The sequence below is a fragment of the Oryx dammah genome, unplaced genomic scaffold (assembly GCF_014754425.2).
Source record: "Oryx dammah isolate SB20612 unplaced genomic scaffold, SCBI_Odam_1.1 HiC_scaffold_2, whole genome shotgun sequence".
Classification (NCBI taxonomy): Eukaryota; Metazoa; Chordata; class Mammalia; order Artiodactyla; family Bovidae; genus Oryx; species Oryx dammah.
This window is the reverse complement of record NW_024070186.1, coordinates 198,100,701-198,122,603: the sequence shown is the minus strand read 5'-3', so window position 1 is coordinate 198,122,603 and position 21,903 is coordinate 198,100,701. Positions and strand designations below refer to the sequence as shown.

Here is a 21,903-nt window from a genome sequence, read left to right as displayed (position 1 = left end):
GCCGCCCCACGACCTGTGCTGTCGGGCTGGGTCCTCCGCACCCTTCCCAGCGTCGGGCCTGGGGGGCCTGCTCGCCGCCCAGGACCTGTGACCTGTGCTGTCAGCTCGGCTGCCCAGAGCCATTGTTGCTGTGGGCTTCCCCGTTTCCATGACGACCATCAAGGGCTGGCTACTTCCCAAGGTCGCCATGGCAACTATCAGAGGGGAATCATGCTTGGGATGCTTTGGCTGGCTTTTTCATGAATGATTAGAATGTGTGACACAATGCAGACGCGAAAATGAGGAGGGCGGGCGGCGGGGGCTGGCGGGCGGCGGGGGCAGCTCCCGCCAGACGGTCGGTGGGCACTGGAGGCGGTGGCTCCCACTCCCCCGGTCCCAGGCTGGCTGGCGGCGGGAGCCCCCACTCACCCTCTGGGCCTCGGGTCATGGCTGTGGGGCAGCCTCAGTGGATGGGGTGATGTCACCGGTACAGTGCCCTTGCAGGAGGTAGGGCTTCCAGGGAGGGTGGGGCTGCCCCCACCGGTTGTGGGGGCAAGCTCAGCAAGGCTGGAGTTCCCCAAAGGGGGCCTTCCTGTGGGGGGCCAGGTGGTTCCAGGGTGACGGGGTCCTGCCCGGGGGGGTTCGTCCCTGGGGCCGGCGCCCTTCTCGGCTGAGGCGTGGCCTCCCGGGAAGGGACTCTGCTGCTGCGCACGTGGACCCCCAGGCGAGGCGTCCGGCGCACTGCCCAGGTGCCGCTGTCTGCCTCGGCGAGAGCAGGAAGCAGCCGCGGCTCCTGCCTGGCGCCGGCGCTCATGGCCGGGGCCCTGTGGGCGGGACGGCCGCTGTGACTGCTGGCCCTGGACGAGGTGTCTCCAGGCTGCCCCGCGGGCAGATTCCGGGCTAGAGGGGGTAACCTGGTGTCCCCTCTGCCCACGGCAGAGGCTCAGGCCCACCAGGATGCCCTCGCTTTCAGGGAGCTGTGACCGGATGGTGCGGACTGGGGAGCAGGGCCTCCCGGGTGCCCCTGCAGGGGGCTGTCCCCGCTCGGGTCACTCGTGACGGCGGCCTGTCCCCCCAGCCCCCACCAGAAACTGACCGCACGCGTGTCTCTGATTTCCAGCTACCATTTCCAGGTGGTTCTGTTCGGGTGACTGTGCCCAGGTTATGACGACTAATCCTAAGGCGAACAAGGCGTTGAAGGTAAGGGAGGGTGGGCGCAGCCCTGTCTCTACCCTGGGCACCCGCCTGGGAGAGGCCCCCTCTGGGCCCAGAAGCCCGGGACCGCCCTGGCGTGTGTGGAGGGAGCCTCTCAGCAGGGTGGGGAGGGGGCTGCGGGCTGGAGGAAGTATCTGAGGCAGGCGGGAAGAGTCGGGGCTGCGGCCTCAGGAGACGTTGGGGAGGAGGGGTGGGAGCCTGCCGGCCAGGATGTGCTTGTCAGCCCAGCACCCGGATGTGGGCGCATGGTCTCTGATCCTGCAGGGCCCCTAGGGCTGGCCGGAGTCGTTTCTGTGTGTGTGTACGTGTGTGTGTACGTGTGTGTGTGTGTGTGTGGCCTGCAGATCTCCAGGCCCCTGCTGGGTCAAGGTGGCCTTGGGGACACCCCCATGGACCGGAGGGGCACACAGGGCGGGCAGGGCAGCTGTCTGACCAGCAGCCCGTACCAGGCACTGGAGGTCCCCAGAGGGCAGCACAGCTGGGCCGGCCTCGCGGGGTTGGGGTAGCCGGCTCACAGCAGGTCGTAGCCAGTGGCTCCCTCGGGATGCCCCGCGCGGTGTGTACCCGACGCCCGCTGAGGCCGCGGTGCCTGTCCCGTGCCCGGTGGAGGGCAGCCTGGGGGGCAGAGGGGCCCGGTCCCTCACGCTGCTCACCGCCCGAGTCCTGGCCCCCGGAGCTGACCCCGCGCCGTGGCCCCGCAGGTCAAGAAGGAGGCGGGCGAGAACGCCGCGGCGCTCAGCGACGATGAGCTGGTGTCCATGTCGGTGCGGGAGCTGAACCAGCACCTGCGGGGCCTCACGCGCGAGGAGGTGGTGCGCCTGAAGCAGCGGCGCCGCACGCTCAAGAACCGCGGCTACGCAGCCAGCTGCCGCATCAAGCGCGTGACGCAGAAGGAGGAGCTGGAGCGCCAGCGCGTGGAGCTGCAGCAGGAGGTGGAGAAACTGGCCCGCGAGAACAGCAGCATGCGGCTCGAGCTGGACGCCCTGCGCTCCAAGTACGAGGCCCTGCAGACCTTCGCCCGCACCGTGGCCCGCGGCCCCGTCACGCCCAAGGTGGCCACCACCAGCGTCATCACCATCGTCAAGTCCGCCGAGATGGCCGCCTCCGCCTCTGTGCCCTTCTCGGCCGCCTCCTAGTGCCCGCCCGGCCGAGGGGCGTGGTCCCGCGGAGAGGGAGCCGCACGGACTCCTGCGGACCAACCGGCGGAAACACGGGGTTCAGCCGGGGTTCCGCGCGCCGCCCGCCCTGCACACGCGCACACGCACGCGCACTGCACGCCCCGCCTGCCCTGGGCTCCGCCGCCCTCTCCGGGCCGCCTCCTAGGCTCTCTGTCCGGCGTCGGCGGGGGCAGGGTGTGTGGACGGAAGGCCCTCAGGAGGCCCCTGGCCCAGACGTCTTCCACCCCTCCCTCGAGCTGCCCGTCCACACGCGGTAGCGTGTCCACACCCCGCACGGGCCCCCAGCTGGGCCAGCACCCCTTCAGCACTGCTGACAGCACCTGGGCGCCCGGGAGGAACCGCCCCCCCCGCAGGGTCCAAACACTGTGATCCTGCTGCAGCCTCGGCCAGAGGTCCAGACCCCCTGAGTGGGCGGAGGAAGGGCTGTGCGCGCGTGCAAGCATGTGCAAGGGTCACCTGTGCGTGTGAACATGTGCGCACGTGTGCCTGCCCTCCTGCGGGGTGCCACCGCTCTGGGGGCCTCGGGAGCAGCTTGTCACTGGGCCCGCACACGCTTTGCGTTTCCTCTCCGTGTCGGGTGGCCCAGGGGCGGTCCCCAGCGAGGAGCAGCAGCCACCTGGCCCAGAGAGGGGAGCCCCGGGGGGCAGGAGGGGAGCACGTTCTCTGGGGAGCAGGTGTGAAGTTGGCAGCGGCTGAGGTCCTGCTGGATGAGACGGAAAGCAGAGAGGAGGGTGGGTTGGAGGACGAGGAGTGGTGGTGGTGAGGGAAGGTGAGGCCGGGGGTGGGGTGGGCGCTGGGCTGGGCAGGCGGCAAGGACCAGCCTCCTGAGGGCACTCGGACGGTCTGTCGGCAGAGGACATGGCAATCTGCCACCTTGGTGCTTAATCGTTGCCTGGAACCTTCATCTGCTCTTCCTTCTTGGCACTCGGAGCCGCTGATGATCGGGCGGCCTTTGCTGGGTGTCCCTTCCCCGAGCGTGGCCAGGCTTGGGCGCCCTTTCCTGCCCTTCCTGGGAAGGTGCTCGGCCGAGAGGTGGGAGGTGGGTGGTGGGTGGATGGTGAGCCCCAAGCCCCCCGCAGGCCGGAAGCTCTGAGCTCCGGCTCCCGGCTCCTCGGCTTGCTTCCCACTGATAGCCCACCCGGGAGGAGGAGGAGGCGTGTGGGGAGGGCACAGGGCCCAGAGGGCTGTGGATGTAAAGTGTCCCCCTGTTTGGGGGGAGGCGTGGCCTAGGGGGGACGTCTGGGTCCCTTCAGAGCCAGGCGGGCGTGTAGAGAAGCTGTCCGTACCATAGCCGTGGTAGGTAATCCACATTGGATATCAATAAGAACCATGGGGATATTTAAAAGAGAGAAAAGTATATATATATAAAAAATTATATACACATTTTATCGTTCAGATTTTCGTACCTTTTCTTCCTATTTGATACTGTAAATCTCTATAGAGCAGAGCTGACTGGCAGTGCGGGTGGGGGGGTGGGGACCCCCTCCACGCCTGGCCTCTCAAGTCGGCCGCCCACCGCCCAGTGCTGCCCACCGGGCCGCCCCCCTCCCAGGACCAGGCCTGGGAGATCCGTGTGCCCCCTCCTCCTTTCAGAGCGTTGGAGTTTCATTGTCACAGTTTTAATATATGGTGTTTTTTTATTTAAGAAGACAGGCCCGTCCCCCTGCTCCCGGGTGGCAGGGCCCTGCGCGTCAGCTCCACACCCGTCTCCCACACCTCCGGCCACTCAGCAGTTTCATTTCAATATTTATTTTTGTGCTGCTTTTACCATGATATAAATTATTGAGAAGAGACCCTATGTCGTGGCCCCGAGGTGCGAAGCGGCCCGCCCGGCCGGCCACGCCTAATTTATTGCTGTACATCTCTGCTGTGACGCTTTTGTACCTTTCAATAAAGAGTTTTCTGGTTTCATGTCTCGCCGCATGGCTACCGCTCGGGGACAGCCGTCTGTCCGTCCTTCCCCAGCCGGAGGGGCCTGCGGGCACTCAGCGCCGTGACCACAGCCCCCAGGGCCGGGTCAGCAGCAGAGCTGACGGGGGTGGGCGGCCCGGGCTGCGTGGGGCAGGGTCAGGCGGCGGTGGGTGGGCTCCCTGGGACTCCACTGCCCTGCCGGGGAGACCCCGTCGCGGACGCCCACTCGGCTGTCTTGGCTGGGGCTCCAGTGAGCCCACAGGAGCGGCAGAGCTGGGGTCTGCCCGGGGTGTGGGGGAAAGCAAGGAGGCAGGCTCCCCTGAAAGCCAGTGCACCCATCCTCAGATGCAGCCCCCTCCATGCCCCACGGACCTGCCGAGGTCAGGCGGGTCAGCACTCGGCCTCGCCTCTGGAGAGGCTTGCAGCGGAGCTGTTCACCGGCGTTTCTGACCGCTGGGGGCTCTCCCGCCCAGCCCTGCCTGAGCTGACCCGGGCGGCACCCGATAACCCAGGGACTCTGCTTCCGCGCCAGCTGCTCCGCGAGAGTTCATGCGCGGCCTCCGCCGGCTCCTGCGTGCCCTGAGCGCCCTTCCGTGGAGTCGTGTGGGGACAGGGGCACACAGCTCCCCACCTGCCTTCACTCAGCGAGGCTGGACCCCTGCCCCGGTGCTGCTTCTCAGGACCCCCAGAACGGGGCCCGGAAACCAGGGCAGGCAGCGGCCAGGGGTGTGGGTGGGGGAGGCACGGAGCATGGGCTCCTCTCCTTGGCTTTGTCAGGTCAGGAGGGCCTGGCCACAGGCAGAGGAGCTGCGGGCCAGGACTAGGGTGAGCCGCCCCCGCTTTCCAGCTCTGTGACCTCAGGCAAGTGGCCCAACCTGGAGGAGGCCTGGCCCACGGGCCCTCTGGGTGCACAGCTTTGGCCAACTCACGCTGCACGGGGGTTCGTGCGGACAAGGGCCTCCAGGCCACCGCGCCCCCGGCTCACCACGGAGCCTGGGCATCAGGTGCCTGTCCTATAGCCTCCAGAAAACCTCGCTCCTGGGCCGGCACGTCTCTGGGGAGCCCCGTGGCTGCTCCCACACCAGCTGACAGACCAGGGGCCTCCCCGAGCTGGTCTGACAGCCGCAGAGGGTGATAAGGCAGGTGGGGACTTCCCAGGGGGCGGCAGGGAGGAGGCCAGCCTATCTTATCAGGCAGGCAGGCTGGGCCCTGGGAGAGGCTGCTGGCCTTGAGCCCCGTGTGCCCAGGCCCAGGGGTGACGCTCTGGCCCAGACACCGCAGGCCGCTCCTGCCTGGCTGAGCCTCCCCAAGCCCCTCGGCCACTTGCTCTTCGCCTGGTGAGGTGACGACCAGTGTCTGGGAGGCAGGGGGTGTCACGGCAGGGGGTGTCACGGCTGGGTGGTGCCTGGGCCTTCCTGCCCACCCAGCCGGGCCACTGCCCCTGCCCTCCTCCTTCCCCCGGACACACTGGACTGACTCAGCCTCCTGGGCGGCTGCCGCCCCATCCCCACGTGCTGACCCCCTCTGCCTGGGGCCCGCCCTCACTCCCCCCCTCCTGTTCCCCCTCCCGGGTCCCAGGCTCCCCCCACACGCCAGCCCGGCGCAGGGAAGGGGAGACGACGGGGAGGCGGCCCCGGGGACCATTTCCCTCCTTGGCCTCTGGGCTCTGCACACCCGGCCTCCTCAACCCATCCCAGGCGGGGCGGCACAGGGCCTCAAACTGGGAGAGCGGAGGCTCTGGATCTCAGGGCCTGCGAGAGGCAGGCCACCACATCTCAGGTCCAAGCCCCTCGCCCGCCTGCTCGAGCTGTGACGGTGGCCGCTCGCCCCATGGTGGATGAGACCCTCCCCGCAGCACCCAGACTTAGGACGGTGGTGTCATCTGTCCCCCCAACCCTGCAATCCGTCCGTCGGAGTGCTGACCCTGCAGGGACACAGGCCGCTGGAGGCACTTCCAACCCCGGCTGTTTATGTATAAACACGTGCAGCTCACCAGGAGACCCTGTGCCCTCCGCTGGGGGCCCTGCCCGCCCCCCGACCCACAGCCAGCACACCCTGCGCCTGGCAGGCTGGCTGACCTGGGGGCTGGCACCTCGGCCCCTCCCTCCACAGCCTGCCCCGCCTCCTGCAGCCCTCCTGTGTCCTTCCTCACCGCTGCCCCGCCCGGGGTCTGTCTATACGGGGAGGCCGCCTGAGCTGCTGGCGGGGGGAGCCTGGCAGGTCCCTGGGGTCACCAGAGGCACGAGTGCCCTCTTCTGGGGCTGCGGGCCCACTGGGTGAGGGAGCAGCCTCTGGGCGCCTGGCAGGGCTACCAGGTGACCCGCTCCACCGACCACAGGTGGGTAGGTAGGCTCCCAGGAGAGGCCTGACCTTTGGCAAGATGGTCAGTGGGCGGGGCGCCCTGTCCTTTCCCTACAGCTCCTCCGCGGGTATTAGCATCCTCTTCTCCACGTGGCAGCCCTTCCTGCCCCCACTGGGGCCGCCATCCGGGCTGTGGGGGGGCGTGCCCTGGCCAGGCCGGGGGGCCTCCTGCGTGGCCTGCTGCGTGTACTTCTGGTAGGCGGGGGAGAAGTTGTGGATGGCGTCCTGCACGATGTCCTGCGGGCTCATGGTCTCCTTGAGGCCACTGGAGATCCTCTGCGTGGGCGCTGAGGGGGCTGGGGATGGGCGGCGGGTGGGCGGCATGCTCCCTGGGCACGCACCACCCCACCCCTCGTGCTTCCAGCCCCTAGGACCCGGCCTCCTCCCTGCCAGCCTGCGCACTGCCCAGGGCCGAGGCCTCTCTTTTGCATGTCCAGGTCCTGGCTCAGCCAGCAGGGGTGACTCCAGGACCCCTGGATCTCAGCCCAGCCTTGGGGCACTCCCAGCCCAGACCCTCTGCCAGGTTGCCTTGGGTTGGCCCCCACCTTATCTCCACCTTGGGGTGACCCCTTCACCTCCTCACCGCTCCAGGCTGACCAGTCCAGGCCGAGGCCAGTCCCTACCCACACGGGCCTTTCTCTAGGGGCACCAGTGCCAGCCAGCCCCCCGACTCTCCTGCCAGGCCTGAGCGCCTGCGAGTGCTGGTGGGGACCCCTCAGGCCCAGGGGGCAGGAACTGTCTATCACTACAGGGACCCTGGGCCCAAACACCGGGTACCGCCGTCTCACTCAGCTCATCCCGCCCCTGGTCTCCTCCCTGGGACTGGGTGGAGCTGACACACTGCCGGGGGCTCGTTCCCTCACTGGGGCCGTCTCCCTGCCCACCAGGGTGAGACGGGCAACAGAGGCGTGGCTTGGGGGCTGCCCAGGCCCCCCTCAGCACCCCTGCCCTCAAGACGGCCCAGGGGCCCCTCACCCGGGCTGCGGGCCCTGCGTACCTGGCGAGCCCTCTGTCTTCTCCGAGTACACCTGGCAGGTGAAGGCGTAGCGCAGGGCGACAGAAGCAAAGAGCATCTCGATGCAGATGATGAAGCTCTGGTAGCCGGCGGCCACCGTGCCGGCCCCCACCGTGCTCCCGTCGATGGCCTGGACCTCGGGGATGGCCCCACACCTCTCCAGGATGGCCAGCAGCAGCCCTGGGGGGTGGTGACTGCTGCTCAGTCAGCTGCTCCGGACAGGAGGCTGGACAGGAGCCGACCCCAGCCAAGAGCCCCCCACCCGGCCGAGGCTGCGTGAGCGTGGTAGGGGTCTGCAGGGTCTAAGCTCAGTTAAGGGGGGCTGGGCGCCTCCAGTGCTGGGTCCTTGGCACAGTGGGCATCAAGAATCCCTAAGGGCCTGTCTTGCTCTCCCCCTGGCCCCAGCTGCTCACTGTCCTCTGAGAAGTGGGGACCGGGAGTGCCCAGGGGCTGCTGAGCACAGGGCTCCAGCGCCCCTCTGGGCGTCCTGTCTCCCCACATCAGGCCCCATCTGCTGGGGCCCTCACTGTCTCCCCTGCTAAGAGGGCCATCCGCTGACCGGGGCTGTAGCTGGGAGTGGGGCTGGGCCTGAGGGCACTAGGGACGTGCCCACCCACCCTGCCAGAAAGAGAGGAAGATGACGGCCTTGATGGTGAGGAACTTGAGGACGGGCTCGAAGGGCTGCAGCAGCTCTCTGGTGGCAGAGTAAAACAGGAACAGGGCGTAGAGTGCCAGGCTGACCGACGCGTTGTAGACGAGGGTGACGTACAGGTAGCCGCTGCGGACGCTGCGGGCCAGGGCGGGAGCCCGTCAGGGAGGCCACGGTCCTGCGCCCGCCCCACCCCACCCGCTGTGCCACTGGCCTGAGCCCCTAGCCTGGGCACCGCAGAGGCTCAGACCTGGGCCCCTCCTCCAGGGCCAAACGGGGCACCCAGGGTGGGAGGCCGAGGAGCTGGGGGGCGCTGGTCTCCGGACCCCGCCCTCTCCAGACAGGAGACCCGCTGCCCCTCCCCAACCTCCGCAATGGGAACAGCCCTGTGCAAGGCAAACCCACGTCGTGTGTGGGCCTCGGTGTGCATGTGACCGTGTGAGCGTGCACACGTGAGCCTTACGTGTGCGCTCCTCTGTGAGAGCGTGTGTCTGCACATGTGCATGTGTGAGCATGTGTGCACGCGAGCAGGAGTGCGCATGCGTATGGGACGTGAGCAGGAGTGCGCATGCGTGTGGGATGTGCCTGTGGCCCTGGCCCAGGGGCCCGTGCGAGGGTGGAGCTTGCCTCACTGGGTGCCCTTAACTCCGTCCTGGCTGTCCAGCGGCCGTGAGGCCCTGGGGTCCCCAGGGCTCACCTGTGACAAGGGTCTGTTTGCCACAGCTTTGCCCCCGGCCCTTCCCCCTGCGCTGAGCCCTGCCTCCCGCTCCGGCCCCCCAGGATGCCCCCTCCCCCGCCTTGCCCGCATGCCAGCCGGGCCTCACTTGAAGTCCCCGTCGTGGTATTTGCCGAACGCCTGCAGGACGATGGTGACCAAGGCCATGACGGGCTTCACGACGCAGAACTGCAGCGTGGCCTGGGGGTCGGGGAAGGGCTGAGGATGGCGGCTGCGGCCACTGGTGAGGAGCCAGCCCAGCCCGCTCGTCGCGCAGGGGCCGTGGAGGGCTGGCCGGGGGGCCCAGGCACTCACCTGCTTGCAGAAGCGCAGAAAGCCGATGGAGTAGGTCATGCCCCGAAGGCAGCAGGTGCCGTGGAAGCAGCTGGTCCTGGGGTGCAGGAGTCCCTGAGGCGTGTCCCCGGAGGACACCCCCAGAGTGGCCTGGCTGCCCAGCAGGGGGTGGGGGACCCGCGGGCTCTGGGCAGAAACTTACCGGACGGGCTTTCCGCGGATCTCAGCCATGATGGCGCTCTCGCCCCCCAGGTACTGGAAACAGAGGCTCAGGAAGCTGTAAATGACGAAGGCTGCAAGCAGGGTGTGGGCAGTGAGCCTGGGCCGCCCACGAGGCCCGCTGGCTGCACAGAGCTCCTGGGCTCCCTTGCCCAGGAGACACAGACCCCCTCCTCATGGGGCTCGCAGCCCAGCCCTGGGACGTTCCCCAGGGCGGGGGCGGGGGCACAGCAGTCCCTGTGGCTCTGACTCCCCCACGACCTGGCCCACAACCTCTCCCAGGCTCCGGGCCGGCCCAGCTGCAGCCCCACCCTACCTTGGGAGTCTCCTTAGCACCCGTGATCTGGCCATCCGGCGGCGCCCTCGCTAAGCCAGACTCAGGCTGGCAGGGGCTGTGCAAGCCCCTGGGAGCCCCTCACTCGCTCCCCGGGCCCTGGAGAGTCGGTGGCACCCACCTTCGTAGCAATCCCGCACGGAGTCGAAGTACACATAGCGCTGGTGGGCCCCCAGGAGGAGGAGGCTGAGCCAGGAGTCGAAGGCATAGACAGGCACGATGAACAGCAGGCGGATGATGTAGCGCTGCTCCTGGGGCACCGTGTAGGCACGCAGGTGCAGGTAGATCTGGGCGGAGAAGGCAGGCCTGGGCTCGCTGCCCGCCCCCGGCCCCCCGCCAGTAGGAGGAGGCAGAGCCAGCCTCCCCGGGCCCTGCCCCGAGCGGACGCTGCGCGCCAGGAGCACACATTTAGTCATGGGCGCGCTCATTCATTCACTTCAGGGCTGGGCATGTACGCTGGCCTGAGGAGCAGTGTGGCACGGCGACATGGGGGCATTAGAACAGCTGATGCCTTCGACCCCTCCTCGGGACTCAGCCCACGGAACAGATTTATTCAGAGACAAAGACAGGATTCACGTTCAAGGACGTTCGTTGTAGGGACACGGGAGACCAAGCCTGGTGGTGGGCCCATGACTGCCTCGCAGAGGGCAACCCTCAGCCCCGGGCACCAGCCTGGGGAGCTGCTCCGAGAGAACGCTACAGGATGGCAAAGCAAGTGGGGCCCAGGTGTGTGCCGGAGCCGGGCAGAGACGAAGGGGAGGACGTCCCCGGACGAAAGGGACAGAGGGGTGGTCCCCGTGATCGCCGGTAACCTTCCCACATCGTCCTTGTTTTCTACGAGGACATGGAAAAGCAGTGAGGGGGAGGACCACAGGGAGCCAGGCAAACAGGTGGCTGGCCGTGGTCCCCAGCACCCCCGGGAGGCTTCCTGGAGGAAGCCACGAGGGGAGTGGGGAGGGGCAGGCAGAGGGCAGGCTGAGCGCAGAAGCCCAGCCTCTGGGGGCACAGCCCGGGGTGGCGGGGGCAGGCTGGCGTCAGTCAGGCTCCTTATCAGCCGCTCCCTCCCCAGCGGGTGCAGTGGGAACGGCACGGCCTGACCAGCCATCAGGAGACAGACTCGGGCCCCTGGGCAGGCACTGCCTGCTGCGGGCCTCGGCCAGCCGCTGTCCTCTCGGGCCTCAGTACCCCGTCTTTAAAGTGAGGGTTGAGTCGCTCTCTGTCCCCCTGGGTGGAGAGTGAGGGACTCCCCGTCGGGGTTGGGGGAGGAGGGGGCAGAGGGGGCCTGGGAAGTGCCGCCCACAGGCTCTCCGTCAGCCCTGCCCAGGCCACGGGGCCCCGGGACGCTGGGCTCCAGACACACGCTCCCAGAAGTTCAGGGCTGGACAGACGGCCAAGCCAAGGACCAGACTGGCTGAAACTGGGACAGCCTGGACCCAGGACGCTGGGTGCCCCCTGCCCCCAGCTGCTCGTTGTCCCACAGAGCACAGCCGCCTGGGAACCTAAAGCCGATGCTGCCACCAGGAAGAAGGCCTGGCTTCCGTGTGACGCAAACGCACCACCCACCTGTCCTGTCTCCCCGTCCAGATGCTCCAGGACAGCTTGCTAAAACTCAGGGCAAATACTGCCTCCTCCAGGAAGGCCTCCTGGATGGCCCCAACAGGAAGGGGCCACCTCCTCCTGCCGCTCTCAGCTGCACCTGGCCCACCCTAATATGCTTGCCTTGTCCCCCTTAGACCGGTTATCTGAGGCCACGCCTAGACATGCACCACCCTGGGGGCGACTCTCACTGGGGGGACATCCGCCCCCACAGCCCTGCCTCGAGGCCTCTGGCCACCTGCTGTCCTGCGAGCCAGTCTCCTGACTGCCCCTGCCCCTGACTCCGCCAGTCCAGCACCTGCAACAGTGCCAGCCGAGCCATCCTACAGCGCCACCCTGCCCTTGGTGCCCAGCCGCAGCCTCCTCTGGCTCCTTAGCACCCCTGGCTGTGGGCCAAACCCCCGCACGTCTGGGGAGTGCCTCCAGCCCGGGCAGCCCTCTCCTGCCCACCTCCGCTCATGCCTCCCTGGGCTGGTCCTGGGCTCCCGAGCCACTCTGCTATCTGCGATGCCCGGTACCCACTGCCCAGCGCTGCCTCCAAGCACCGCCTCTCACCCCCACCCCGGCCACTCCCTCAATCTCTTTGCCAGGCCCGGCACTTCCACCTGGGGCGACCTGGCTCCCCAGCTCTGGGCCCCTCCAGCCATGCTCTGACTCCCGGGAGCAGAGGACTCTTCCCTTCCCAGCAACGCGAGCCTGGGAAAGACCCCCGGCCTCTCACAGCCTCAGTCTCCTCAGCTGTGAAAGGGGACCCTGCTGCTGACCTCAGCAAATGGGCCCACGGGCTCACGAAGCACCCCGGGGTGGGGTAGCGGGGCTGGGCGTCCAGCCAGAGTTCTTCCCGCTGCTGGGCGGAGGCTGTCCGTCTTCCCGCCCGGCTCTCTGCGTCCCCTGACACCCCCCTGGCCCCAAGCAGCTGCGTGTTGCTCCTCCAGCCGGCCAGGCCTCCAGGTCTGCCCTGTGGCCGAGCAGGCCCCCTGGGGCTGGGCTGTGGGTCCCTGGGGGGCACCAAGGGGAGGCTCACCTGGTGGCCGGTGAGCAGCAGAGCTGCCCATACAAAGACGCCTGAGACGCCGCGGGCCAGCGGCGAGGTGAGGAAGATGGGCCCGGGGCCCTGCGAGCTGTTCCCCGCATGCTCCATCTGTGGCCCCACAGGCCCGGCCAGCGGTGTCCACGCCAGGGGCATGCCTGGGAGCCCGGGGGCGTCAGTCATCTGCAGAGAGAAAGAAGGCACATGGGGCGTGGAGAGGGCAAAGGTGCACCGGGGGCGGGCGGCATGTGGGCGGGCGACGTGGGCGGGCAGCAGCGCCGGGCTGCGCGGCCGTGCTGGGCTTCGGCCACTGGCCCTCCCACAAGGGTGCCAGCCGGACCCTCCTGCCCACGTGCCTGGGCTCTGGGCAGCCCTCTGTGTGCAGGGACCCAACTCCAAGGCCGGCCCCGAGGTGGCCTCCTTCCTGGTATCGGCTGCCCGGGTGCAGACGCCTGCCGCCCGCCCGTGACCTGGGGCAGTGCCCCCTCTGGTGTCCTGGGCTAGCGGGGAGCCCTCGTCCAGGAGCCAAAGACAGAGGAAGCCGGGGAGCCCCCTGGCCCTGCCTGCCGGGGATGGGGTCTGGGAAGCTAGCCAGACCGGCCCTGCCCTCAGCAGCAGACAGGGTGAGGGGCGCGCCTGGCACGCACCCATCCAGCCTGCCCGCCTGACCATCTGGCGTCCTGCTTGGCCGGGGCCCTTGGCCACCCCAGGACTGCTCGCCCATCCTGGGTGCCCGCTCTGCAGCCTCTCGTAACCTGCTGGGGCGCCAGGCACCTCCCTGCTCTCGCACTCGAGGCCTCCACCCCGCCCTCCGGGCCTGGTCACAGGGCCCAGCACCTACCTCTCGGGCAGGAAGCTCCCGGGCTAGTCCTGGGCGGCTGGGCCTCTAGGGAAGCCAGGCTGGTCGTTTACGTGGCCAGTGAACCCAGCGGGCAGCCCTGGTGGGGGTGGGACCGGGCTACCTTCAGGAGGCCACGCCAGGCCCTGGGAGGGGCGGCCACCAGCAGGCACAGCCCCGTGGCCCCCCAGCCTTGGCCGGAGGGCGGGCCGACAGAGGGGCGGCGCGGAGGGCGGGCCCCTCCCCTGACACTCTATCCCTCCCCCGGCTGCTTGCTCCAGGCGGCTGGCTCCCGGGACTGCCTGCAACCAGGAGCCCTCACCTGTGTGGACCAGAAGGCCAGGCCCACGGGGGCCTGACACAGGGCGGGTCTGCAGCGGGCCGGGGTGGGCTGCGCCCCTGTGGGTACGGGCTTCCCGTCAGGCTGATGGAATTCTCTCAGGAGACAGAGTGGGCATAGCGTGACATAGAGGGTGGATTAAATGCCTCTTAAAATGGGTAAATCTATCATCGGGTCCCAGGCCTCAAAAGTCTACTGGAAGCGTTCCTGTATTTGTCTGCTGGGGGGGAGGAGGGGCCCAGGTGAGTGAGAAAGGCAGCTAGGCCTGCGGGGTCAGCCCGGGGCCTGGGGCCCGGGGGGTGGCTCACCTGCCTGGCCTCAGAGGGAGTGGCGGGGGGACGCCTTGGCGGGGGGATGCCTTGGCGGGCGTCAGCACGGGTACCTGCCCGCACGGTCCGTCCTTGGTGCTGCCCACCCTCCCCGAGGCCCTGGGTCAAGGCGTCAGCCTCCTTTCAGAGGTGGGAGTCATTGGGGGGACGTGACTGGGGTCCCCCAGGGGTATGGGGGGGCTCCAAGGAGGCTGCCAGCCCCTGTGCCTGCACCTGTCCACCCCAGGGAGCCCCCAGACATGCCCTGAGGTCCTGGTCCTGACCCAGGAAGCCCAGGACTGCCCCTCCCCCAGGCCCCTGCAGGCCACCTCGGCTGGGGTCCCCTGGGCCCAGTGTCCTCGTCCTCCATCCCAAATGTCACCTCCTTCAATTCCACACGCGCGTCAGGATTGCTGTGCCCTGCCCAGCCCACATCCAGGCCCCAGGGAGCCAGCTCCCTGCCTGTGGGCTCCCACGCTGCCTGGTGGGTGGCCGCTGCGGCCTGTGGCTTCTCCCGCCGCTGCGAGTTCCCGCAGACCCCAGCCCTGCCTGCCCACCGCACAGTGGCCGCACGTTATAAGCCTGGGCACCCGCCCGTCCTGCGGCTTCCTGATCAGGTCACCCCAGCGGCTGCCTCGGCCCTGCCTCCTGCCAGGATCCCGGCCTCCTCAGAGGCCCCTTCACCTCACTGTGCCTCTGCTTTCTCGTCCGCGTAGGTGAGTCTGGGTTCCGCCAGCCCTTCCATGGGGTGCTGTATGCAGACTGCAGGCCCTGCCCCACCTGCTCCTTCCTTGAGCCCCAGACCCCAGACCCCAGACTGCACACTGCAGAGCAGGGCCACGTACCAGGCGCAGCAGGATCAGGGGCCCTGGGGGGGTGAGGCGTGGCTTCTCCAGCTTAGAGGGAAGGACCAGCTGTGCCAAAACTACACAACCGGCGAAGGGCCCCGGGTCTGGGGAGGCGAGGGCTTCAGCATCTCTGTCCTGGGAAGGGCCAGGACAAGGCTGCCTCTTCGGCCACCATGGGACTCTTTGGCCAAAGGAGGCCCTTCCGCTGTCACAGCCGCACTTCCTTGGGGGAGGTGGCCGGTCCGGCTGGGCCTGCTCGCCCTCCTGGGGCTGGACACCGACCGAAACTATCTCGGGACAAACCTGCCCACCCAGAGGCCGAGGCCCCTGACTGCGGGTCCCCTGACAGGTGACGGGGCCCCAGGCAGCTCCCGGCCGGGCTGCGGGAGGCTGGGACGCCGCGGGCCTGTCACAGACCTCAGCGCCCTTTTCCCGGCACCTGTCCCTCACCTCAGGGACCTGACGTCTGGGCTGCTCAGCCTGGGTCGGGCACCGAACCTCCCTCCAGGCGTCCCAGCCGAACCAGCCCCTTTCTAGGCGGGCCTGCTGCCTGAGGACATCTCCGGGGGCATGCGGGGGCAGACTCTCCCCGCCCGCCCTCCTCACACCCAGGCCCTTCCCGTGATGAGAGCCACCTGCTCTGGGCCAGCCCGCCAGGGTCCTCTGATGCCCCCAGGCCCTCGCTGACAGTGCCCACGGGCGGCGAAAGGACTCACCCCTGGGCTGTGGCTGCTGCCTGCAGAACGGCCGCTGACTCAGCCAACACCTGCACGCCCTGCGCCGGGCGCCTGTCAGGCCCCCAGAACACCTCTGCAGCCTGCGGGGGATGAGTCCTGGCCTGGCCGCCCACCAGCCTGGGGGCCCCGAGCCCCTCCTCCACTCCATCTCGGCCTCAGCAGGGCGGGGGCTCAGCGGCCTTCCAGCTCTAGTTTGGGGGCAGTTTTGCAAGCGTGACCTCCCTCTGTCCAAGGTGCCGGCTCCCCTCCTGGGTGGGGCCCTGGGCCTGAAGCCCGGGCAGAGACAGGCCTGGGTCCCTGCGGGCCCTCGCTGTGTCGGTGGCCTTGGCCGGCTGTGGCCTCTCGGGCCCTGGTTTCCGTGGGTGATGGCGGCCGTGTGCGGCAGGGCAGCCCTGGTCAGCGCGGGACTCGGGAGGCTCTGCCGGCTCCTCCCCAAGGCGGCCTCGGCTGCCGCCACCGGGGACTGGGCGAGGGTCCCGCTAGCGAGCGCACGTGGGTGGCCTTCTGCTGCCCGGTCACCGAGCCAACCAGCCCTGCCCCGCGACGCGCGGGGACCCACACGAGGCTTTCTCCTTGCATCCCGCCCTCTTTCCTGCCTGTGCCCAGCCGAGTCCCTCCCAGGCCTGCTGCCTCGGTCCCCGGGAGAGCCTGTGGCTGCGTGGGGCCTGTCCATACCTGCCCGTTGCCCCAGAGCAGACTGCCAGCCCTGGCACCTGCCTGGGGAGGCCACTCTTCCCGGTGGCTCTGGGGCAGGGGTGCTGACCTGGGCCCAGCCTGACCACGCTGGCCTGAGGCTCTCTTTGACCACCTGGTGGCACCCAGGGCACGGGATGCCTGGCTGGGGGCACAGCCTCTGGGGTGGAGGTGGGCTGGGGATAGAACCGCTGTGAAGCTCAGAATCTCAGGGTGTGGACGTTTCTCTCCAGGGGTGCACAGGGGTCCAGCCTGGACACATCTCTCTCCTGGGTGTGCGGGCGTGCCCACACGTGCGCACACACACACAGACACACACAGCTCACCTCCCTGGTCACGCCCTCGGCCAGCCGGCCGGGCCCCTGAGGCAGGTCTGACGCAGGCCTCCGGGCCTGAGGGGGTGGCGGGCTGTCTGGCACCACCGCCAGACCTCCAGGCCTCTGCTGTGCCTCCTCCCGGCGGCCGGGGTCAGTCCAATAAGCCTGCTGCTGGGAAAGCACTGGCCTTGCCCCAGACCCAGCAAACGCCTCCCTGCCGCCCGCCCCAGCCACCCTGCCAGGCCGGCCCTACCTGCCCGGGTAGCCCAGCCACACCCTCCGCTGTGCCCTGCCCAGGGTTGGGGCCAGCGGTCCTTCCCACCCACCACCCACCTGGCTGTCGTGGCTCCCACCCCCAGGCAGTGACTGCTGTGGCCAGTGACTGCTGTGGCTCTGGGCCCTGCGTCTGCCCGGCCCGTCTGTGTGGCCGGGGGTCTGAGGCCCGCGTCACGTGCGGTGAGGGCTGAGTGGGTGACAGGGCCTCCGTCACCCGGAGCGCCCCCACCCAGCCCTGCTCTGTTCACGCGGCTCCATTTCCCTGTCTTCCATCCCTTCTGCCCTCAACTGCCCCACGTCAGGGAGCCGCGCCTCCCGGGGCTCCGGCACCTCCCACGTCTCGCAGTCTGTGCAGAATGTACCCTCCTGATGTCCCTGGTCCCCACAGGAAGCTGGGCCTGCCCCCTGCTCTCCAGCTGTGGCTGTGAAAGCCGGCGGCGCATTCACCGTCCACGCCACTCAGCCAGCCCTGAGCTCATTCTCATGGACCCGGCCATCACCCTGGCCCCCTGCCCAGCGCCCCCTCCTGATCTCCAGTTTCCTTCCAAGGCGCGAAACAGAACGGCCGACACCAGCTTATCCCGCTGGGCCTGCGCCCGCTGCCTCATTCCGTGGGCTGTCTGTCATAACTGGTTCAGGAGGATCCAGGGCTCCATCAAACCCCGGACACGCTGCCTGGATGGATAACCGAGGATGCCCGCCAAGGGACCCACTCGCCCTTGACTCTGAGCTGGGGCTGCAGGCTCTCATCCACTCAGGAAAAGGCAGCAAGCGGAGAGCGTGGACTTCTCTGCTTGCAGCTCAGCAGCAGGGGTGTCCTCACCACCCCACCCCATGTCCACACCACACCGCGCGTCCACACAGACCACCCTGCGCGTCCACCCCACATCGCGTTGGTCCAAGGGCACGGCCTTGAACAAGGGCACCTCCTGCAGCCGTCGGCGTCGCAGGGGCTGGCACACCGACCCCACGCGTGTTATCTGCCTCCGGCCATAAATCGCTGGGAGTTGTAATTACAGTTTGAGGGTGAAGCACCATATGCAGCCTTTCCATCTAAAGGAACAACAATTTCCACGAAGCCGACACCCCTGCCTGCGGAAAACCGCGGCTTTATGGGTCTCTTTATTGGAGCGTTTCTCTCCTCCTGAATTACAGCAGCTGCGAGCAGAGCACCGGGGAAGGAAAGGGCCAAGCGCCTTCTCACACGAGCCGCTCTTGATTTACAAGGCAGAGCAGAGTAGCGAGGCGCTGGCTTCGGTGACCGAAGTCTTTGCTCTCGACAGCTACCAGACAGCTTTGGGCAGCTGTGAGTAAGTGCCACTCGGGACAGTGCTGGGGACCCTGGTTTCGATTATACATCAGCCGTCCCCCCCCATTCCAGGCGGGCAGCTGTGGGACAGTACAGATGATGGGCTCAAGTGCGTTGCTTCCTGGGGCTGGTCCCCTGGGGGTCTGAGCAATTTGCCCCGTCCTGCTGAGCCTCGATTGCCTCCACTGCCCACCTGCCTCTTAACGCAGTCACCAGGCCTTGGTCAGATGGCAGGGGCGCCGCCAGGGCTTGGCGCGCAGGAGGCCTCCGTGCAAGGCTGTACCGGAGCCCTGCACGCAGAGCACGGAGGGACGTCCGCCTTCAGCGTCGAGGAGGATGGCCTGTCCCTTAGAAAAGGGACCAGAAAGTGCCAGCGTGGGGCTGGGGCCGGGTAAACAGTGTGGAAAAGTGAAAGTTGCTTGGTTACGTCCAACTCTGTGACCTCACGGACTGGAGCCCACCAGGCTCCTCTGTCCATGGACTTCTCCAGGCAAGAGTACTGGAGCGGGTAGCCTTTCGCTTCTCCAGGGGATCTTCCCAACCCAGGGATCAAACTCTGGTATCCTGCATTGCAGGCAGATTCTTTACAAGCTGAGCTACTAGGGAACCCAGTGCAGCCCATCCAAGGAGTGTCAGTGAGGGGCCTGGGGACGGGTGAACGGTGTGGCCTCAGGGCCCTCTGCTTGCTTTAAACCCTAGCCCTGCCGCTTGATGGCAGCGTGCCTCCGTTTCCTCAACCGCCGTGTAGACCTCATGGGGTGGGCATGAGGATTAAATGTGTTACCAGGACTGAAGGGTGAGCCCAGAGCTCACCAACGGGCAGCGTGAGCCGGACCTTTCGTACATTTAGGGGCCGAGTCGGAAAACCAAAGCTGCCAATCTGGACTTGGCCCCAGGCTGGAGCCTGACCTGAGGTTCAGGCTCCCGGCTGGTCAAGCAGGAGAAGCACGTTTCCAGACTCACCTGCTGCCCAGATGACAAGCATGCTAATTACGGGCTGATACGGATCGAGGCGGCTCCGGCCCAGCGGAGCTCACGTTGCCCCGAGTGCCCGGCCAGGTGCCAGTTCTCCAGGAGCCGTCGCCCCCCATCGGTCCCAGGCCCTGCTGACCCCCCAACACCTCTCCTCTACTCAGGTGTCTGTGTCCCCACACCTGCCGTGACTTGTGTCGCCCCTCGGGTCCTCTCGTGTGGGTGGACAGGCCTTTCCCTTCTCTGGTTGGCCAGCTGCTTTCAGGCTTTTAAAGCAACCGTGCAGGCCCTCCAAGTGCAGACGGCAGGAGAAAGGCCGGGGCTGAGAGTGAGCAGCAGAGAGGTGGGACCCGGAGCCCCTGCCAGATGTGGCTGCCGAAGAGCCCTGAGCTGCCCAGCATGGATCTGCCTGTTTCCCTTGGTGGGGGCCTGGCTTCCGGGTCCCTCAAGCTCCCCACACAGCGGCATCTGCACCGCTCCAGAAGTCCGGTGGACCCTTGTATGACTGCCCGGCCCTCCTGACCCAGGTCACCGGGTTACCCCACAGCTGGTGTGTGCCTGTGGGTTTACCCGATGGTCCTGAGGGGCCGTGAACGGGCTTCCCGGGGGACCCCAGCATCTGCTGAGGGAACGAGGCTTCGAACACGGCTGTCCTGTCCCATGCTCAGCAACCGCACTCGAGTCCTTCTCAAGTTAGACCAGCAGCGTGGTCTCACCATCACCAGTCCTCAGCAGCCCCTAACGTCCCAGTTTGCACTTCTGCCCCCCCGGCCGTTCCCATAAGCACCAGCGCCTCTACCCTCCGTCTTTAAGCACGCGGCTCTGGAGGCTAGGGTGCCGGCCCATCAGGAGGCTGCGAGCGGCGTCTGGGCAGCGGAAGGATCAGAAAAGCCAGGGGAAGAGGAGGAGGATGAAGGAGGGGCAGAGTCAGCTCCTGGAGCCGTCTCACCACGTGAACCTCAGATCAACCTTTTGCCAAATAGCTTTTCCTCCCCTCGGCTGTTCACCACAGTAAACGTGTATCGTGTGCCTGATGTTTCTCAGCATCGTGAAGAAGAATGGTAAGGTATTTGGGGATATGCATTTATTTTTAATAAAAATTCCCCCCAACAACTGAGGGCCATGACTCATTCGTCAATTCTCACACACGTGAGGCTGCCTGGACCTGGGGGAGGACTCACAACCGTCTCAGGACACGTTTCCTGTCCTCCCTCCACGGGGGCCGTCAGCCTCCAAACCAATGTCAGCCTGAGGTGTCTGCGTTTCTTCCAGCTCCAAGGGCCACAGCCAGAGAGCGCCTCGTCCTAACTAAAGGAGCGCCTTCAGAGCCTCGAGGTCTGAGCTGCCGCAGGGCCCTCCTGGACGGCAGGGGCGGCCACCGCGGCGTCACCACACTCGGCACGTCCGGATCACCTCCGTCAGTGCCTTCACCGCCTCCACGCTCCTGTCCTTCGTGGCCAGGGCGAGGAGAACGGCTCTGTTTCCAGCTTCTTGAGACACAAACGCCACCAGGTTCTTTGCGAAGACATGGACGAGAGGCTGACAAGGGCAAGAGGAGACCGCTTTAACTGCCTTCACCCAGTACCTCTCAGGAGCCCAGGCCAGCTTCCTGGCTCCTCTCTCTCCTGGTTATCTCTGCTGAAAGGGCCGTGAGAGTCCACAGAGGAAAACCCTGTCAGACCTCACAGACGGTATTTCCAGAGCGGGGCAGAACAGGAACTCGTTACCATGAGGTACTATGATGGGGTCAAACTGTGGCACAAGCTTGCATTACAGAATCAATGCCTCTGCGTGTCTGTCTGATAAAATGCTGACGGGCTGCGTGCAGCAGGTGGACACCCTCAAATTATCTGGGGGCCCCGCAGAGTGCTGCCCTGGGCTGAGGTGGCGGGGGACGGGGGGTGTGCTCCACATCCTGACAAAGTACGGGCCCTGGGAGCCCTTCCCAACCACATTACCTCATCCTTCCCGAGGAGGACTTTAGTGGTCAGCACAGGCTTGCCGATGTCACCAGTCACACTGCTGGGTTCCAGGGAGACCAAGGTACCCATCTTCCCCAACTGGGTCACCACCACCAGAATGTGGCTGCTGAAGGCTGTGCAGACCACCTGAGTGGGGACTCCACACACCACTGCAGTCTTCTGCTTGGATGTCAACAATGGTTTACCTTCCATGGCTGAGTCTGCTCAATGGTACCTTTCATTTACGTTAAGGAAAAAAAAACAAAAAAGTAAATCAGTCAATGGCAGATAGCCTGGGAGCTCCAGAATAAACACTATTTGGCATTAAAAGAGAAACACAAGTTGGCCCATTCAAAAGCCTGTCTGTTCGCCCACACAGGCTTTATTCGCCCGGAACTTTCTGGATTCACTCAGACACACACAGGCTGGATGTCAAAGTACGCTTCTCCCTGTGGAGGCAGAAGAGGACTCTTCCTCCCCGCGCGGGGGCCCACCCCACCCCGAGGGCCCGCCCTGGGTGCCGGCGGCCCGCCCTCGCAGGGGAGCAGGCGCCGCAGGTTCGGAAACCCGGCAGAGCAGGGCCGCGCCTCCGCCGCCCCTCCGGTCCGCCCACTGATCGTTTTCTGCGTTTGGGGAAACCGTCGGTCCCACAGAAGCAGCAGCACCACGACCACAGCGCGGGGAAGAGGGCGGCGGGGGCCGGGCGGCGCCCCCGGCAGCCTCTCCGCCCGGCTCCAGCCGCGCGAGACGCCCACCACCCCGCCACCCGCCACCCGCCACCCGCCACCCGCCACCCGCCACCCGCCAC

The 21,903-nt window shown here is 67.1% G+C and overlaps 3 protein-coding genes across 4 annotated transcripts in view; 1 reads left to right on the top strand and 2 right to left on the bottom strand.

Annotated features, from left to right (window-relative positions):
• MAFK (MAF bZIP transcription factor K) overlaps positions 1-4,283 on the top strand; it is a 10,010-nt gene extending 5,727 nt beyond the window's left edge. Inside the window, exons 1-3 of one of the 2 annotated variants that reach the window (XM_040231937.1) lie at positions 371-486; positions 1,100-1,179; positions 1,896-4,283. In XM_040231937.1, coding sequence (XP_040087871.1) covers positions 1,144-1,179; positions 1,896-2,330 — 471 coding nt within the window. In that variant the 5' untranslated portion in view covers positions 371-486; positions 1,100-1,143 and the 3' untranslated portion in view covers positions 2,331-4,283. Of the gene's footprint in view, positions 1-370; positions 487-1,099; positions 1,180-1,895 lie in introns of those variants that run through there. The other variant, XM_040231935.1, reaches the window with a different exon arrangement.
• Positions 4,284-6,434: 2,151 nt separating this feature from the next.
• TMEM184A (transmembrane protein 184A) lies at positions 6,435-12,714 on the bottom strand. The gene is made up of 8 exons (XM_040231931.1): positions 12,491-12,714; positions 9,992-10,157; positions 9,520-9,610; positions 9,339-9,414; positions 9,133-9,224; positions 8,277-8,446; positions 7,642-7,839; positions 6,435-6,940 (listed from the first exon to the last, which is right to left on the bottom strand). The coding sequence occupies exons 1-8, from the start codon at positions 12,677-12,679 to the stop codon at positions 6,696-6,698; spliced, it is 1,227 nt and encodes a 408-aa protein (XP_040087865.1). The 5' UTR covers positions 12,680-12,714; the 3' UTR covers positions 6,435-6,695.
• Positions 12,715-20,203: 7,489 nt separating this feature from the next.
• Positions 20,204-21,880, bottom strand: PSMG3 (proteasome assembly chaperone 3). Its single transcript, XM_040232005.1, has 2 exons — positions 21,093-21,880; positions 20,204-20,673 (listed from the first exon to the last, which is right to left on the bottom strand). Exons 1-2 carry the CDS (start codon positions 21,306-21,308, stop codon positions 20,521-20,523), a joined length of 369 nt encoding a protein of 122 aa, XP_040087939.1. The 5' UTR covers positions 21,309-21,880; the 3' UTR covers positions 20,204-20,520.
• Between the last annotated feature and the right edge of the window lie 23 nt (positions 21,881-21,903).